General features: G+C 33.7%; 1 protein-coding gene across 5 annotated transcripts in view; it reads left to right on the forward strand.

Annotated features, from left to right (window-relative positions):
• Positions 1-19,791, forward strand: part of BRD1 (bromodomain containing 1) — a 49,135-nt gene extending 29,344 nt beyond the window's left edge. The window contains exons 8-13 of one of the 5 annotated variants that reach the window (XM_081958623.1): positions 1,539-2,027; positions 11,331-11,466; positions 11,967-12,094; positions 14,066-14,175; positions 15,288-15,442; positions 18,373-19,791. In XM_081958623.1, coding sequence (XP_081814749.1) covers positions 1,539-2,027; positions 11,331-11,466; positions 11,967-12,094; positions 14,066-14,175; positions 15,288-15,442; positions 18,373-18,556 — 1,202 coding nt within the window. In that variant the 3' untranslated portion in view covers positions 18,557-19,791. Of the gene's footprint in view, positions 1-1,538; positions 2,028-5,407; positions 5,543-7,910; positions 8,128-11,330; positions 11,467-11,966; positions 12,095-14,065; positions 14,176-15,287; positions 15,443-18,372 lie in introns of those variants that run through there. The other 4 variants (XM_081958624.1, XM_081958625.1, XM_081958626.1 and 1 more) reach the window with 4 other exon arrangements.
• Positions 19,792-20,000: the final 209 nt, after the last annotated feature.

Here is a 20,000-nt window from a genome sequence, read left to right on the forward strand (position 1 = left end):
GCTGTATACTTAGTAAGCTATCAGCTGTCCTTGCTCATCTAGTGCCACTGTGTTTCAAATTATTTAATTGGTAGGAATGTAAATACCCCCCTTTATAAAACATAAATTTAAAAAATAATCAAATTGATTATTTAAATGTGAAATAAAGTTTTATGGTGGAGTCTTTTTAAGCCTCTGCAAAATAAAATAAAAAGGTTAAGACACAAAAATGTCTGGGCTCTGAAATTATTTTCTCAGCCAAATTATCGTAGAGGTTAATATCTGAAGATGGGATTCAAATAAATTTATTAATAAAATTGTCCAGTAATAAATTTGGTTAAAGTGTTCAGTTTGTGTATGGCAGATACCATGTGAAGACTAACTTTTGTAAGTTGTTATCTGGGGTTAGTTGGTTTGTTTTCTATACAAAAAGCATCCACAGTAATATAGCCGGACTGAGATACTAATGGGAAAATTATAGAAATAACTACTTTGTTTATGCTTTTATCTAGTCGGTTTCAGGCATGTAATACAGGTAATCTAATTTAATATTCACTCCAAATTATGATGCACTGAATGAGGGGGATTTAAGATGAATCCTTGTAAATGTGGCCATTGCAGCATTCCTGCAGTCACGTGGTTGCCATTTGTGATCCCCACTACTGTCTTCTCATAAGCAAAGTCAATGGGAACCTGGCAGCCGATAGCAAATGGCAATCAGATGACTGTGGCACAACACAGTTGCATAGTATTCAACTAACAGTGGCAACTGGACTTACTGGAACTCCTGTCAAATGCTGATGTAATGTCACACTTTATGACTTGGTCTCCTAATGATGAAGTTTCCAGTCTCAGTTACATTGATAGCGAGGAATATCTGTATTTGGAAATTAAGTAAAGAAAATTCTAAAATTCCTGCCACAAAGCTTTTGAAAAGAATTTTTAAAATATCACTTAAATAAATAATTAGATAAATAGAAGATAAAAGGGGAATGGATAAGAATTAGTTCTCTGAAATATTTTAATGTGTTCTGCCAAAGTATTTTAGTTTAAGTAAACTGAAAATTTGTCATATTTATAATATTGCTTTCTAAATACATTAATTTAATTCCTATTCTTACTTAAGAACAGTCAAAAAAGGAAAATACATAAAGTACATATGAATATATATGTATATTCATTCAGTGCATTTTATTAAAGTAGAAATACTTTATAACAGCATAAGGCAAGAATATTATGATATAAATCTAATATTTAAACATTCAAATCGTTGATATGGTTCATAACACAAAGTATTCATAATATTGGTTCCAGTGAGAGTTTCTATTCCCAAATAATGACATTGAAAATTAAAGCCAGTCTTTTTTTACTTTTACATCATTCCCACATAAATTTAGTCATTAACTAGGACAGATAGTTTGTTTAAAGTTTACATACATGAGATGCTTTACTCTGTATCAAACAATATTTACTGCGGGCTACATATTTGATACTAAGTTTTATGTAGTAGCTCTTACAATTACCAGTTTTCAAAAAAACAACTTTATTAATTTTTTCAGGAGATAAATCTCCCCCTAAACTTGAACCATCAGATGCATTACCTCTTCCTTCAAACTCGGAGACTAATTCAGAGCCACCAACCCTCAAACCAGTAGAACTCAATCCCGAGCAGAATAAATTTTACAAAAGAGTAAAATTTGACAATGAATTGTGTAGTACTTCCATTCAGGAAGAAATAAACGGACACACTCCAGAACATGTACTTGACAGTAATCTCAGTGAGTCGACTGTTTCTGCTGTAGCTGAGTCATCAACTGATGTAAACAGACGTACATCAATTCTCTTCTGCAAATCGAAAAGTGTAAGCCCCCCAAAGTCTGCAAAGAACACTGAAACCCAGCCAACTTCTCCACAGCTAGGGACCAAAACCTTTTTGTCTGTAGTCCTTCCAAGGTTGGAGACACTACTGCAGCCCAGGAAAAGGTCAAGGAGTGCATGTGGAGATTCTGAGGTGGATGATGAGTCCCCTGTAAAGCGTCTGGATACAGGTAAACATTTGCTTTACCTACTTTTTCAATAACCTAGATAACTATTAAATATATTAATTCATTTATATTAAATTAACATAAATGCAGAATGTGATTTATTTGGTATATCTTTTATCAGATTAATTTTCTTTTATTAATGTGTATCTCTACTTTTTGGTACAGTAGATTTTTGGTCTGCTCTTGAAATATGTGCTTCCTGACTTTTATATAGTTCCCTTTGTTTCTAATGAATAGAAATTACTTTATTTAAAACTCAGCTGCAAAATATATCCTTGTCCATGTAACAATTTAATAATTATTTCTTTTTGCGGGAGGGGGGGGAGGTGAATTCCGTGACATGGCATTTGAAAATGTATGTCTATTTATCTGTTTACGTCTGTATATTTAGTTGTAAATATAGGTAATGTTTCTACAAGTGCTTCTACTGGACTGTTAAATAGACTTTGTATTTTCTGTATGTTTTATGCAGTGCTTCTAATGAAAGCTAAAAAATAGATGTCCTTGGTATTGATAACACTAATCTGAAATCTCTTCAAGTGAGCGGGTAGCAGACATCTTAATTACTACATTTAATTTAACATAGATAATTAATTAAACCTATACTGTTCATAAGCCCTAATATGATAGAAATTCATGTATGACAAAGAATTTCACATCACATTAAAGTCAGACTGCTTGGTTAGAAATATTGTGTATACAATGGAACATATGCTGTTTTCTAGATACTGTAATCTATAAATGTGCTGTCTGCAAAATTATTTGACTTTTTATTCCTGAAAACAAATGACTTATTTCATAAAAATCAGTTATTTTAGTATTCAGAGTTTACCTATCAATACAAAAAGAATGCAAGAAGTCTGTGTTTTAATAAGTAGGATAAAATAATTGATTATTGTTTTATTTCTCGGTGTAAACATACATAAGTTCTGTTTAGAAACTGTGAATTCTACCTTTGAGTTTGGATCTGTGAACCAAAATAGTAATGACAGGCTTGACTGTTCAACATCTATTGTTGCTTGTACACTGTTTTTATACTGCATGTATTTTCAGGTTGAATGTACTCTCTAAATTTGTGGACCTTACTGAAGGTTTTGCCTTGAATAATTGTCTGAAAATGATCAATGTACATGCATGATAGCACTGATTATTTAAAATGAAAGGCTATATATTTTCAGAATTTATAAGAAAAATTTCATAACATAATTTAAGAGTCAGAATAAAATATAACAAACTGAAACAGCATGTAACAGTACAAAGTAATGTCAATCTTAGAAAATATTAGTTTAAACCTAATTCAGATAAAACCTCTTGAAATAAAAAGGGTTGCTTTTTTTAGTTGCTCTAAAAAGTTAATAAAATAAGTAGAAGAGATTTTTTTTTTAAAAGAGAACAATACCCAACAAATCTAAATGACTGGATTTTTTTTTTCAGATGTTAGAAACCATTCATAGAGTTCCCTTAAATTATTTCATTGTCTTTCACAGAAGGCAAATAGAAAACAAAATATGTAAGCTATTGTGGATTTATCATGTTGAATTGAATTCAAAATTGTAAAGGTAAATGATAAAAGTTTCTTAGAACTCCTGTTAAAGTATTTCTACTCTAGGAATGAATCACTTTCTGCAGCTATGGGGAGAAAAGAGCTGGTTTTTTCCCACCTTGCTATATAATTGGATACACGATTATGCTACACAAAAGGCTGTATTTTTCATCTTCCATTCTGGGATTTTTGTTCTATTTTATTTTATTAATATATTATACTTGTTAAAAGACTTAACACAATTGATGGTTAGTGCCAGAAGTATTCCTGGGCTGTGTTATGAGAGTTGGGGTTTGTCTGCAATTTGGGGGTCTGGCTATCCACGTATCGAATGTCCTGCAAGTGCTATAGAGGTGGGTTAAAAAAATACGATAACTGCATGGCACATGAGCATTATCTTGATCTAATATAATAGGATTTTGAAAAAGTTGCTCAGGTAAGCTTTTAACATATTTGAGCTTCTTACATATTGTTATAATTTTCACATTTCAGACAACTGCTTATTTACTGAGAGCATATGCACCTAAGACAAATTCCTTGTGTGTCCAGTCACACTTGGCCAATAAAAAAATCTATTTTATTCTATTAAATTGCTTTACTAGTTTAGAAAGGCAAAAAATAATCACAACTTTCACTGCCTTCCTGAAAATACAAAAGCAGAATTGTAGTTGGTGAACAATGCTTTTACATTTGATGCTTCATACCTGCATGTATTGAACTATCAAAGAACCGTTCTATTCTGTTTCTAATAGTAACAGGTCACATACTTACTTCACAAGTAGGAGTGATGATTTTTCTCTGAAGAAACACAGTGCTGTGATGTACAGTATATTAAGTGAATTTTATTGCTTCTGTTATGATTTGAGTAACAATATTTTTAATCCATTTTTTCCCTGCATTCTATAGAATTCCTTAAGCATGATCAGAGCAGCATACTGGATTTAAGTCAGTATATGTTGGATTGAATCATGCTTTGATTCCATTGAATCAATGATATTTAAGACTGAAATACAACTCTAGATCGACTATAATTCATTGTGTCTTTATGTAAGGATTTGGTTATTGGGAATGCATATTATAGTAAGCAACTTTGTTGTTTGGTACTATGGTTTTGTGACAATTACGAGAAATGTTCCACTTAAGTGTAGAGAAAAAAATATTCTTTCTTAACTGTTCTATTATTATTGCTATCATTACCAATATTTATAGGCATAATTTATATTTGAAGTATATACTTGTATTATATCATTGGGAGTAAACGAAAGATAATTTTATTTTTCCTCAGAACTTCAGTTTTCCGATATATTTATAAAGTGCCTCCTAAAACGCTAATAAATCAGGTAGTCCTGGTTCACAAGACCTTTCATTCAATGCTCAAAAGGAACTTATGCCTGTTCTCCATGTCCTGTTCTCAAAAGTTGTTGCTGTTACAGCACACCCACCCACACCCATCCCATGATTGCCGTTCAGGCACTTCGGCCAGCACACATTTCATAACACCCATGCTACTACTAGGAAAGAAAAACCCAAAGCAGCTTTCCCCTGAGCTGGATAGTGCCAAAGTACCTTAAGGCCCTATTGGCTGTATCTGGCTGGGTTGCAAAACTGGGGTGGTGGTGCACAAGCAACTTTTCTTTTTTCTCAGTGCAAAGCCAGCTTCAGCCCTGCCCAGAAGCTCTTTGCTCCACTCTGGCTCAGGGAGAGTCTGCTTTGTGGCTTTATCCCCCCCCCCCCTTTCACAGTGCAAAGCCAGCCCCATACGCCCAGGTGCATGGCATTTTGGTGCATGTGGGCTCAGGAAGGACCTGCTTTACTTTTCTTTTCTTTTCCTCCGGTGAAGCCGGCTCCATATGGCCCAACATCAGACTGGACATGTCTTTTCAACAGGATCAAGAAGACAGTGGCAAAAGTCAGCTGGGGTGGGGCGCAGGATGGCAAAGGACCAAAAAGGCATATAGGAGGAGAGATTGATGGGGTGAGTTGCAGATTCCCTGTGTTCACAAGTGCATCAGCAATTGAGACCAAAACAGTATGATCCGGGCTCCTGTTTCCCCAAAAATAAGATCTCCCCAGGTAATAAGCCCAATCAGGCTTTTGAGCGCATGCGCCAAAATAAGCCCTTCCCTGAAAATATTGCAACACAGTAGCAGCCATGAGGTGACTATGCTCACCGCCTTCTTCACCTCAAAAATAATAAGACCTCCCCCAAAATAAGGCCAAGCACTTATTTTGGGGGTCAAAAGAAAATAAGACCTTGTCTTATTTTCGGGGAAACATGGTAATCAAATGTATACAGTTGAGGGTTCAGGAGTACTTCAATATAAAGCACTGGCCTCCTTTGATTGGATAAATACTGAAAGAGTGGTTCATGTGTTCTCTGTGGGGGTGTTCCCTATATATTTCTGGATAAAGATGAAATATATTTACCTTCTAGACTTCCATTCTGCTTTGTGTTCAGGATCTTTGGAAACAGATTTGTGTTCAGTTTGCCTTTTTGTAAAATAAGTATTTTTTTACTCAACACGCTTTATGGCAGACATTTTAATAAACAATGCTTTCTAATAAAGTAATCATCCAGCTAACAAACTAACCCTCTAAAGCAATGTGTACAGCTGTGGCTAACATCTCTTGCAATGTTTTGTTCAGCATTTTGAAAAAGAAAGAGTTGTTTTGTACAAGACATGTATAGAAAACCAATACTTCTAAACAACAACAAAATATTCTTATGTCTTTGAAGTTACATAAGCTCACAAAACAAACAGGGAATATAAAGCATTTGAAAGGCAGTCTTTCAGAGCACATTGATATAAGCAAATCCCTCTCCTTGAAGTGTTAAAATGATCATGTCCCCCAGAGGATTTTTTTTTCTTCCTTTCAGGTCTTTCCCTGCTTGCCTCCATGTGTGTGCGCATGCGCAGAGGCTTTGCTAATGGGTGCTGCTAATGTGTTTTCTATGAATGTAACTATTGGCACCTTTCCTGGTGCTTGAAGGGTAGTTTTACTTTCCCATCCTCACATAGATAAATTAGCTCAACTAGTTTAGTAAACTGAATACATTTTTTAAAAAAATACAGGGAGAGACTCCTTAACTAAAGTGACCCCATAATTGTTAAGTGGTATGTAGAAATGAATAAAGGTTAAGTCCAGGGCTTGTGATCTGCATTCCAATAAAATGATTTCAAGGTTAATAGCCATCTCATATAAAGAAAATAAATTTAGTATAACTACTCTCTTTTTTAATCAAACAAGATTGTTAAATAAATAGTTACGTTGGGTAATAACAGTGATTCCTGCTGTCTTGGGAAAAAAAGAATATGATAAGAATATCTCTGGATTTCCAACATCTTTGTGTTCTGATTGTCAGAACTCATTATTACTAAACGTAGCAGATGATGTGCCTAATATAGAAAATGTCATCTTTCTTTTGTAAAAAATAATTACGAATAATGAGGGCATCTTTCCTTCTCTTTGAACAATTGACAATATCAGGCCATAGTATTTTTTTCAAAAAAAATTCTGTCTAAAATCATGCATTATCAAAGTATATTCCTATATATTTAAACTGCTTTATAGATTCAATTTCTTAGAGGTTTATAGGTTCAATTTCTTATCTAGTATTAAATTGCTTCATAGGTTCAACTTCTTATCTATTTACATTCTTAGGAAGTTCTTTATCAACATTCATTCTATGGTTTATCTGCTTTCTTTGACATATATACTTATATACTATATAAGTTTTAAATAGAAATTTACAGGTAAATTAAGAAATTTTACCTAAATTCAAGACAAACGTGTTTTCCTATATTTATGCTGAATGAATTAGTAGCTTCTAGTAATCTTAAATGTGTTACCATACACCATATATGCTCAGGATAGTTTCTTAGGTTTTCATCACTAACATTTTTTCTCTCTACTATTTGTGGCATAAGGCAAATTACTAATATTGACTATTAAGTTTAAAAATAAGTTCACAAGTATCATTTGCATTTTGTTTTTGAAAAAGAAATCTGCCCTCCTCCAAAATCAGCCCATGATTTTTATCAAAATACTTTTAACATTTTCTCCTGATACCAATTTCAATAATGAGCAGCAGATTCAACAGAGACTGTTTCAGTCTGTTGTATCTGTTTTTACTATTTTTGTATTATTTTAATAGCTTTATCATTTAACCACAGACCTCTTCTCTGTAGATAGGTTAAACATATAATAAAGAATAGTAAAATACATGGATAATTTGCATAGTTTTTGCTAATCTTGCTCTGAAAACTGCTGGGAGGAGGGCTTATTTATATCAAGCTCTTTTCCTTTCAGTGAGACTAAATGGCTTTTTCACTGTCTTCCAGGTTCTCATATTAACTAATATGCTGACTATTTATCTATTTGGATCCTAATTATTTTCTATTATCCTGAACACGGACTGGAATTCAATGTAATGATCATTTTGGAACGCAGAAAGACAATTACATTTCAAGTAATTATTTTGGATCATGTTGGAGACATCAGCCACATCTTTATAACAAAATCAGTATCTTGAACACTGTTGGAGGAATTCTTTGATATATATGAACCTATGCTCTTCATTCAGTATATTTTCCCATCTCCGTAAGTTATAAAATTGTATGTTGCAATCTATGTGACATAAATTGGCTGCAGGTTTACCAATCCCCAGAATCCTTATCTTAGATATTTTACTTGTGGGTTGATTGGTTAAGAATGTTCCTTTCCATTATCATTCTTCTGCAAACTAATTCAATCTTCCATCAGCCCAGGTTTTGACTTCACCAATAATGTAACAATTTTCCACTTTCTTCGTTGCATTAAGGTATGAATATCCACACAGCATGTAATAAAGACACTAATAGTTTGGTTTTTTTTTAAAGGAAATAAAGCATGGTTTTTTGCATACACGTTTTTACACAAACTTAAATTGTTGAAACTACTCACGTTTTATAACTTAGCTAATAAGCTAACCTAATCCTGTGTGCTTCAGTTCCCCAGAAAACAAGTAAAGTAGCTTTGTGCTATTTAAAGTAGATGGGCATATTTTTTCTAAATTCAGTATCTCATATTGGACTTTACAAATGTTAATAATTTTACCTATGTTATTTATGCTGGTTTATGTGGCTGTGCTTGCATTTTTTAAAAAAAATATTTTGCTTTTTTCATTTATTTCAAGAGAGGGATCAGTAGAGAACATTACTCTGGTAATCCCAAATTGATTTAGTTATATACATTTCAAAAGGCTTTTAGCATTGTTAAAACCTTTTTCATCGTATTCTCATCTTCAATACAACTCAGGTTTGTGATAACACTCTCTCAAGTAAAGGAAAAGGATTTCATTCCATGTGTATTTGTGTGTGTGTGTGTGTTTGTGTGTGTGTTGAATGTCAATAAAACAATAATTTGTTAAAATAAATACAATTATGCTGTGATAAGAAAAAATATCTATAATTGCAGTTACAATTTCTTATTTCAACCTCCTGATTTCAAATGCACATGCATACATTATCCCTTAGATTTTATATGCCTGAACGCTAATATAGTTGCTATGTGGAACAGTAGTAATATAAAAATAAATATTTAATTAGCTTCCTGCAGCATGATATTGCATAGGTAAAAATCTTATTCTTTAGAAGGAAAATAGACTTTATGGGTAATTTTTAATAGTAAATAATAATAATCTCAATTAAATGTCATAGTCTATTTTTTTTCTTAAAATCAAATTAACAGCTGATTTTGCTGTCACAAATGTTGTTTTATCTAGCGATACCAAATGATGAAGTATTTTAATATATATACATACCAACACATGCATACATATATGCAAAAATCATCGGGAGTTAAATAAGCCCTTGAATCAAAGTCCTATGGATTGGGACAAGTTTTAGGTAGATGGGACAGAACACCTGATAGGCAGAAGTTGAATTTAGATGTGTAAATCCATCAGTTTCCTGGTGGGCAGTCCTTGAAATTTTTCAAAATTGTTTGAAATGTCTGTACTATACACTTTATAGATTATTTTCCCTCTTCATTTTTTAAGTCAATCTCTTAAATAGTCTGTCAGCAAATCCAAAATATGAATGGAACTATAGATAGACTATATTTGTTCCCAGCAATTGGTATATTTTATATTTTGTATTTATTTTGAAACTCAGCAGTTATATAAAATAATATGTATTGTAGACTACACCATATAGACATGGGGAATAGAATATTTTTTTATGGATTTAGATTCATTTATCAAATTGGCTAAATAGGAAAAAAAAGCATGTAAATGCTTTAAAACACAATGTTTTATTTGCTAGATATTCTTTGTAGGCTTCTGAGAAGGATACAGTCTTTCCACAGTTCCATCTTCTCTCTCTGTGTGTATTTGTACTGTGGTCAGAGTTCCGTACCGTGTTTTGCATTAAGTAATTATAACAATAGGAATTGTTTTTTTCCCATTTGCATGATGATTTAGGAATATAATTGCTGTTTCTGAAGTATCATATTTACTAAAATGCATGCACATGGTAACTGTTACTAATAATGGGAACAACTTTACCTTTATGCTATTGTATAGAGTGGGCATGGGTGTAAGTATAGATATCAGTATAAAATGTTTGATGTTAATACTTCTGAAAACCTTTTAGGCAACGATCAAAACATGTTTATTTTGCTATGAGAAAATGTCTACCGTTAATATACAGAGGACAGTATCTACTACCTGCTGTCATGCATTAATTTGTATTAAATACTGAGCCAAACTATAATACCTTGCTAATAGTAGTAAGTAAATATTCTTGTATTGCTTCTTCCTCATATATGAATCCATGTGTTTCTTTGGCATGCATATATTATATGGAAATTGTAGGAGACAGAGTGGGAATCTGAATTTTATTCAGCAGGATCATACACTCTTGGATTATTTTGTTGTATGAGTATCACATGGTAACATCCTTTTAAAACAGTTGTTTAACAATGAAATATTGGAAATATTTCATTTATGATACATACTTTGGTGCCTTGATTATTAGTTATAAAAATTCCATCATTCATTTTAGTACTTGCTCAACAGATCAGAATACCCACAATAAACCTGCAAATATTTTCTTACTATATTAGATTTGCCAGGCCCTTTTCTCAAATTTAAAATGGTCAAATCAGTTTAGGTTACAGACATTTGGATTCTGGGAGTGGTGTTGTACTGTTTTATATGAGCATGTGTATACAATAATAATGCTGGATGATGATGAAGATAATGATGGTGGTGGTGATTTTAAATTTATGGAAATAAACACTCTACTGACTGTTTTTGATCCAAACGAGGTGATAAATGGAGGACAATGACTTCATTTTCTTCTGGCCAGTGGGGAAAAATAATTATACTTTCTTTTGCAGCTGCGGTGGTTTATACTGAATATTACCCACGTGGTTACAGTTTGTGATTACATGTTTTCTAAAGTGGTAATTGAATGAAGGGTTTTAGTTGTGTGTTACTTCCTCTGATGTGACTCTTCAACTGTTATTTCAAGAGCAGTACTGTTCGACATGACTTGCAATTATTATTTCCTTTGACTGGACATCCTTTTTTTCCACTGGTGCCTACAGATCTTCTGAAGTTTTTTTTTTAATTAACATTTTATCCTTTCTTTTCAAACACTACAGCTCTGTTAATAGAGACAGTAAAACATGCGTATTAATGCATATTGAAATTAGTATGAAACTCCAGCATCCTTCCAAATTAGATCTATTTTCTTTTTTCTTTGTTAACCTGCCAGGCCTTTCAAACGGTTTTGGAGATGGCAATAAAGAGTCAGAAATAGCTGACACTCCAGGAAGAAAAGTTGAACCTCGTCGCCGTTGTGCATCAGAGTCCAGCATATCTTCAAGCAACAGTCTGTTGTGTAACTCAAGGTAAAAATATGTTTGCTTAAATGAAAGGATGCTCAAGATGTAGTGGAGGGATCAGTGATCCCTTATAGATGGAATCCATAACACACATAAACGGACACAGAGATTCAAAAGTTAAGTTTAGAAAATTAAATATCTCTTAATGTTGCATGAATGTATATACTAACAAACAGAAAGGAAGAGAGCTTTGCAATTTTGCCTGAGATGGATTTTAGTCCTTAGTATAAAGTTCAGGATTTTTAGTTCTCAAAGAAAGCAACTTTTTTGCTATGCTAGCTATCTTTTCTTATCAGGGATTCTAGGCCTAGTTTGAAATTTAAACATCTTTAAAAAGTGCTCTGTGTTATTTTGGCTTTCTGAATTAGAATTGAAATAATTCCTGTTTGCCCTTACAACTTGAACTACCGGATAGTTGCATGAACATAGGTGTATTGGGATAATTTTTGGATCTCTAAAGAAAATATTTTTTTGTTGATTTCTAATACATTTTAAAATATGTGTAGTTTTAGCCTGCCAAAATGTGGAAAAGGTAAACCAGCGCTAATACGAAGGCACACCTTAGAAGACAGAAGTGAGTTGATATCATGCATTGAAAATGGAAACTTCGCAAAAGCAGCAAGAATTGCAGCTGGTAATTGGCATATTTTCATGTATATGTATCTGTGTGTATATTTATAAGTATTTATCTATCTCTATAGCTTCCAGTTTGTTTGGTAATCTAAAAGGCCTTGCCTCTCCAGACCTGGGCATCTGTACTCAATGAAATGGATTGTTGTCCTTTTATTATATATACACCACTTAATGCCATAGTGTGTAAAAGAGTCTTTTAATTTGCATGTGTTTTCTTAACCTCACTTATACTTCCTTTGGACTGGCCACCCCCAGGTCACATGATCATAGTTTGGGCACTTGGCAGTCAGCTTGCATTTATGGCCTTTTGCAGCATTCCCAGTCATATGACCACAGTCTGATGTTTTGCTTGAAATCGGTATTTATTTTTAGTTTCCAGCAAAAAATGCCCATTGCAGGCAATGGCTTAATGACCACCATGTTCACTTAATGACTGCTGCTGCAAAAAAGTTAAAATAGAGTGTGGTCAGGTGATGATCCACTAAACCAGGGCCACGCTCACAGCCGGTTTAGCAAAGGGGGAAAAAACTCCCTATATGTCAGGTAATGCTGCTGTGACGCCATGACGCCATGAGTTTGACTCCCCTGCACTAAACAAATGGTGGGACTTATGACTTTAATTCTGGGCTCAACTATGGTCATAAGCTCTCTTAAATCTTAAATATAACAATAATATTTTCATCTTCTTATCTTTTTGTAAACATACTCAATAGCTTTCATACATGTCATTTCCTTCCTTTAAGATGTGCTGTGATAAAGGTTTGCTAATAGTACCACATTTTTCTCGGTTTCTTCATGGCTATTTGTCACTGGTTACTTTTGGGAGTATGTTGCCTATAAATGGCCCCATCAATCCACATAGGCGGGAGGGGGCAAATAAAGAGTCTTTCCTTTCATAAATCTAGATGAAAGGAGCTAGAAATTAGGCTTTCTCAGTGGCAGGCCTTTTTCATTTATACAGTTGATTCAGATTTCAGTGCTTATGATTGTATATTAATTTTGTTTAATTGTGAACCATCTATAGTTGTACTCGTCAACATATAAATAGTTGTAAATAAATGATCTGCGCATGCTAACATTTGAATCCAGTTCAGTGACTATTTTCATGCTCCACAGTACAGATGGCAGATTTCTGTTAGCAAATGCTATTTCTGTGTTTATTTTCTTTATTAAATATTACACTACAAGTAATCCTTGACATGACCACTCCCTTAATGGTGCTGAAAAAGTGACTAGCAGTCTGGCCTCAAAGTTATAACCATTGCACCATGGTCACATCACAGTTCAGGCATTTTGGCAATGGGCTTGCATTTAAAATAGCAGCCTCTTGCAGTCATGCAATTCCAGTTTGTGCCTTTCTCAGCTGGCTTCTGGCCTGTAAAGTTAATGAGAGAAGCCAGATGGCTCAAATTCACTCCCCACTGCAGTGATTCACTTAATGGCCATGTAAAAATGGTTGTAAAATCAGGTCCAGTCATCTGATAACCCACTTAACAACAGCTTCACTCGGCAAACATACTTCTTGTCCCAATTGTCATAAATTAAGGACTACTAATAAAGATTGTGAATCATGCTAGATAGCAATAACAATAACATTTAGGCTTATATTTCACCTCATCGTGCTTTATAGCACTCTCTGGGCATTTTACAATGTAGAAGCATTATTTGTATATTGCCCCCAACAGTCTGGGTTCTCCTTTTATTAACCTCGGTAGAATGGGAGGCTGAGTCAATCTTGAGCCCCATCAGAATCGAACTCCAGGCTGTGGGCAGAGTTTTCCGACAATACTGCACTTTAATCTCTACATCCCCAGATCTTAGTTAATATAGGACAAGAAAAATGTTGCTTAAAGTTGTTTCTTAGTTTCTTCATTCTTTTATTCTCAAAAAAGTATCCTGAATTTGTCGTTCCATCAGCTTAACCTTACAGATCACAACAAATTATTTTCTAAAACAACTTTCTTCATTTTAGAAGTTGGACACAATAATATGTGGATTTCAACAGATGCTTCCAATTCTGTCCTTGAACCTCTAAAAGTTGTGTGGGCCAAATGTAGTGGCTATCCTTCCTATCCAGCACTGGTAAGTTAGCACTCCATCAACAAAACCTTTTGGGGAAAACCCAATTTACAGAGTAAAGATCTGTATATAGGAATCACATTTCATTAGAGATAAAAGCAACTATCCTGCTATTCACATCTAAAATTTAGTCTGTAATTTCTTAATTCCTAATGTGATAAATAACCTGTTTTTTTGAAATTGTCAGAATGTAGCTCTATCTGTCATGTATATTCAGTTATACGAACTTTTACCAATACGTATTTTGTATATCATAAAAAAATAAACCAACTTGCACTCATAGACAGAAGTACAAGTGCTTAATGAAATAACAAGTTTGTATCTGATTGCTCAGTTACAGACAAACATTACGTTTTTTAAAAAACAAAACTTTCTGAATCTATTTGGAATTCATTGCATAGGGAAACACTGAGCTAAAATGATAAATACATAAGCATCTATAAATTCTTTAGATGTGTATATGTGTATATACATTCATGTACATCTGTATTTCACATCTTGTTACTAAATATGACAGCAACAGTCTGAAAAGCAATGCAATTGATTATATGACAATTTGTTCACATGCCGTTTTTTAAGAACTTCAGTAAGTTAAATTTTAGGATTGTGTAGAACTTCGGGTTCAAAGGCAAAATACATGTAGCACTTTCTGCAACTCTGTTAATATATTTTCCCAGAAGGAGGGTAGTTATTAACACCCTGTAAATGTCACAGCTGGAAAGTTCCAAATAGCAGCACATTTTTGTATTTGAATCCCAAACCCCGCACACCTGTAACGTATTTAGGTTTATGTCTACTGGTCTGAATATTAGGTCTGCACAGAATTAATTTACATCCAGTATGTAAATCTCTGCCAGACAATCCCTTTACGAAAGCAGACTTCAATCAGGTCTTTTGACTTCCAGTGGAACGTGCTTGAGGAAGAGCTAGGAGGAGGAGGAGGGAATAAAGATGTTAGTGTGGAAATTGGTTCTGAGCTAGAATATCTCAGGGGAGATATGTTGGTATACTCTAGATTTCACTTATTGATAAGTTCATAGTAATATTAATATTGAAATATTTTTAAAGAATCTTTAAAATATCGCTAGTTACTTATTTGCCTCTCCATTTTATAGATAATTGATCCTAAAATGCCTCGTGTTGCTGGTCATCACAATGGTGTTACAATACCAGTGCCACCCCTTGATGTATTGAAAATTGGTGAACAAATGCAGACCAAATCAGATGAAAAACTTTTTTTGGTTTTATTTTTTGATAATAAAAGAAGTTGGTAAGTGATTCTTCTCTCACCTTAATTTTTCTTTTCTTTGTAAGACAAATAGATATTTATTGGAAATATTCTTTGATAGAAAATGATTGCTCCAAATTTTGTATTAGAGGAGCAGGGTGTTAATTGTGAAAGTAAGCAGTGTTTCTTTAAATAGTCTCTGTAAGGACTGCTGCCTTTAGCAATGTCTGCAGTTATGACTTGGATGAAAAAGTAGTTTTGTAACCAGTCCTTGTCTTTACGACTTTCACAGATCTGCAAAGCAAAAGGCAGCTGAAGGAATATTATAAAATTGAGATTTCATTTAACTTTTCTTTTTATATAACAATTTGTATAAAAATGTATAGCTTGTAAGGTCGTCCTTGACTTATAATCATTTCTTTAGTGGCCATTTGAAGTGACAACAGCAGCATAAGTCACGGTACAACAACAGCATAAGTTATTGAAAGAAGTTTTTCACGCTTAAGACCACTGCAGTATCCTCATGGTCATGTGATCAAAACCCAGATGCTTGGCAACTGGTTTATATTTATGATGGTTGTAGTGTCCTGAGGTCATGTGATCATCTGTTGCAACCTTTTGACAAGCAAAGTCAATAGGGTAGGGGTGTCCAAACTTGGCAACTTTAAGACTTGTGGACTTCAACTCCCAGAATTCCCCAGCCAGCTCTGGGGAATTGAAGTCCACAAATCTTAAAGTTGCCAAGTTTGGACAACCCTGCAATAGGGAAACCAGATTCACTTAACAACCATGTCACTCCTTAACAACTGCAGTGATTTATTTAACAACTGTGGCAAGAAAGATTGTAAAAAGGGACAAAACTCAGTAACTTTTGCTTAGCAACAGAAATCTTGGGCTCAGCTGTGTTCGTAAGTTGAGGACTATCTATACAGGTTTTTACAAACTAATGCAAACAAAAGTACAGAGAAAAAGAAATGTGTGTTTGTGTCTGTATGCTGGTGTGTAAGATTACTTCCTCCAGGCAAGTTCAAACATATCTAATTGATCACCCCGTCTGATATTTGTTTCACTTCTCTTTGCTATAGCTCCTGCTTTCTATAATAAAATTTTTATTGGTTTTTCAAGATTTATAGGGAAAAGGGTAAATGGACAGGTATACAAATTTTGGCAGTTGCAAAGTGTGTGAGGCCCCCCTCCCTCCATACCCATAGTATACATTTATATATAATGCATTAGTATATAATTGATTACAATCAGCATATTAGTTCTATTATTAAATTCAATCAAATTAAACATTACAGTATAAAATCCAAATATAATTCCATTTTCACTTTCGGTCAGTTTATAATAATATGATTTTCTTGTTTATTTTTGTGATCTGAGTCTTCTTGCTATTGCCCCATCTCCCTCCACTGGCAGAGCTCTGGCCCCTCCCGTGTCCTGCGTGTCCGTTGTGGTATCTGGTGGTTTCTCTAGGAGTGTTTTATTTTTTTCCATAAAGGCCTGCGCCTCTATGGGTGAATTAATTCTAATTCTTGTCTCCTCCCAGAATATCAGCATACCTTCAGGCATCAACCATCTAAACCACACCCCTTTCTGGTATAATTTATTCGCTAATTGCGAATAATTTTTTCTTTTTTCTCTAATCTTCTTAGGGATCTGCTTCAGAATGGTTATCTCCATATCATGATATGTCAATGCTTGCCCCCTTTGTACACCCAGAATTTCATCTCTTGTGCTTTTTCTAAGGAATTTAATGTGAACCTCCCTGGGTACATTGTGTGTTCTAGCGTAAGCTGAGTTCACTCTATAAACCAGGTCTATATCCCACCCCATCAGTTGTTTTTCTTTGTGTGTGTAGTCAGCCAAGATGTTTGTCATGATGTCCCTTATATTTTCCCCATCTTCTTCTATAACATTTTGAAATCTAAGATAATAGGACATTCTCTCAAATTCTAATTTCATCTGTTGGATGTCAAGATCTTTGTTCCCTTTCTGCACAGCTTCCACCCCCCCCCCTCACCTCCTCCACCCCCCCTTCCACAAGATCCAGTCTCTGTGAGTTCTTATAAATTTGGGCTTGATTTTCTTTAATTTCATCTTTCATTTCCCTTAGCTGTTTCTTGATTTCCTCCTGGCTCTGTAAAATTTGTTGAAGCATTTGTTGAAAGTCCATCTCTATAGTCTTAGGTTGCATCAGTTCTGTTATCTTTGACTGTGTGGCTGGACTGGATGTTACAGATGTTGGAGCAGACGTGGCAAAGCCAGGTTTCCCAGGAGGTGGTCTTTTGGATGCCATCCTTTATAACATTAGAAATTCAGTCCATATATAAGATAAACAGTTAGAAAAGAAGGGTAGGCATAGCTCCTGCTTTCTAGAATGTGACTTTCCCCCTCCCAATGTGAAGTTAGCCCTATCACTGTTGGCATTTCTGAAGTTTTTGAAAATGTGTTTTTTTGTCCAGTAGTCTTGGGGAATCTCATGGGAAGCCTGTTGGATTATTATTTTGTGTTTCGATGTTCTTTTTATTAATTTTTTAAGTTTTCAACAGTTGTGATATTGCGATATTGTTTTAATTGTATACTGCCCAGAGGCACTTTCAGTGGGATGGGAGAATCATATATATTTTTTTAAACTAATTAACCGTAAATAACATGGCTTAGGATTCCCATATTTCTTCTAAAAGTTGTTGCTAAATCATAATCTAATTTGACTGGATTGTCGGATCATTTTTTTCCCAAGAAAAAGTTTTGAAACAAAATTTAAATTAAACCTTGCTCTTGTCTTGGCCCCATCACATTTGGAACTGTAGCAAAGACTAAGTGCTTCACCAGCCCTCAAAAGGTATACACCGTTAGTTAAAATGATAAGGTAGACATTTTAAAAAAAGGATTATTGGAAAAGCATTCAGTATTTAATTATTTTTTATTCCGAAATCATTTTTAATCTTTTTTCTTTAATTTGTTTACAGGCAGTGGCTTCCAAAATCCAAAATGATTCCACTTGGGATCGACGAAACAATAGATAAATTAAAAATGATGGAAGGTCGAAACTCAAGTATTCGTAAAGCTGTAAGAGTTGCTTTTGATCGTGCTATGAACCATTTAAGTAGAGTTCATGGAGAGCCAGTCAGTGACTTCAGTGATATTGACTAACATAGGTTGTCACCAAGATATAAAACAACCTTGTGTAGGGAACTACAAATTAACCTCTTTGTCTACAAGAATGTATTGAAGATACAGCTCAGTAATCATTGATCCAGTGGCAGAATTCTGCAGACTAAACTGGTTGAGCAGCTTCTCTAAATCACCATTGCCATATTGATTTAAAAGTTTTATCATTATGTTGCTGTTTCAAGCATTTCCATTAAAATATATCTTGTTCATAGTGTTTATAAAATGTACATATATGTATAGTCAGCTCTTAACTTATTCTGATTTTAGATGTAGCTTTTTAAAATTTCTTTTCTTTTGTTTGGGAAAAAAAGATAGATTGTCGCTTCCATTTCTTTTCACATAAAACAAAATACATAGGCACCACTATCCAGCATTAGGTGCTAAGGGACTTTCTAAGGAAATAACATCAGATTGGTTTAGTAGATCATATATTATGATGCGGTGCTGCTTATGTAACTTTTTTGTGATCCATAGTTTTTAACAAGGCCTCTGAATGTTTGACTTTGCAAAAATCATTACTCTTTGCACAAAGTACCACATACCTAAACTGTAAATTTATGACAACAAATAAATATTTTAAATAAGGAATTACATTATTTTGGAGGGTACTTTGTGAGAAATATAATGGGAATAAAATTATGCTATGTACATCAGTTGAAAAATATCTCTAAAAAACACTCCATTGTTGCCCAAAATACCATTTTAGACATTTGTTGTGATTACACAACACCAACTTAAAGCTTGTTAAGTGTATTATTTCTCACAAACCCATATCTCATCTATCTCCCCTGAATTTTATGTGCCTCCCTGTGTTATATTTATTGTAGAAAATGTATTACTTTGCTTTATAAAGAGAAATAAATAAGAAAAGTATATTGATATACATTTTTATACAGGCACATAAGACAATTTGCTTTGAGAAAAAAAGTTGTCTTGAAAATGGTTGTATAAAATACCTTGATGGGTTGTGTGTAATTTGACTTTTTTTGTAACTTGTAATCTTTGCTTCAGTGAGGGGATTTATGTAACTTTTAATTTTAGAACACTTTGGTAGCAATAGAAAATTTGGATACATTTTTGTATGGTACATGTGATGTATATAGAATTAGTACTTTATTTTTATTTCAAAGAGGTAAAGCATTACATTTAGGGAAGGAAATGATAGGGTGGGTTTCCATTAATATCTTTTATATTAAAAAATAAAGTCAACTATTGATTGTTGTAGCTACTTTCTTTCATGTTCACTGGGATACTGAATTTGTAACAATGAAAATAGCAAGTATGTTTTCAATGTGATTTATAATGACTACGTTATTTATAAGTGCACTGCGTTTGAACTCTTCGTTGATAATTTAAATACTGTACCAAGGTATATAATATGCAACACCAAATAATGCATATGAATGCACGGAATATTTATGCC

Source organism: Natrix helvetica (assembly GCF_964273705.1).
Source record: "Natrix helvetica genome assembly, chromosome: 6".
Taxonomy (NCBI): domain Eukaryota; kingdom Metazoa; phylum Chordata; class Lepidosauria; order Squamata; family Natricidae; genus Natrix; species Natrix helvetica.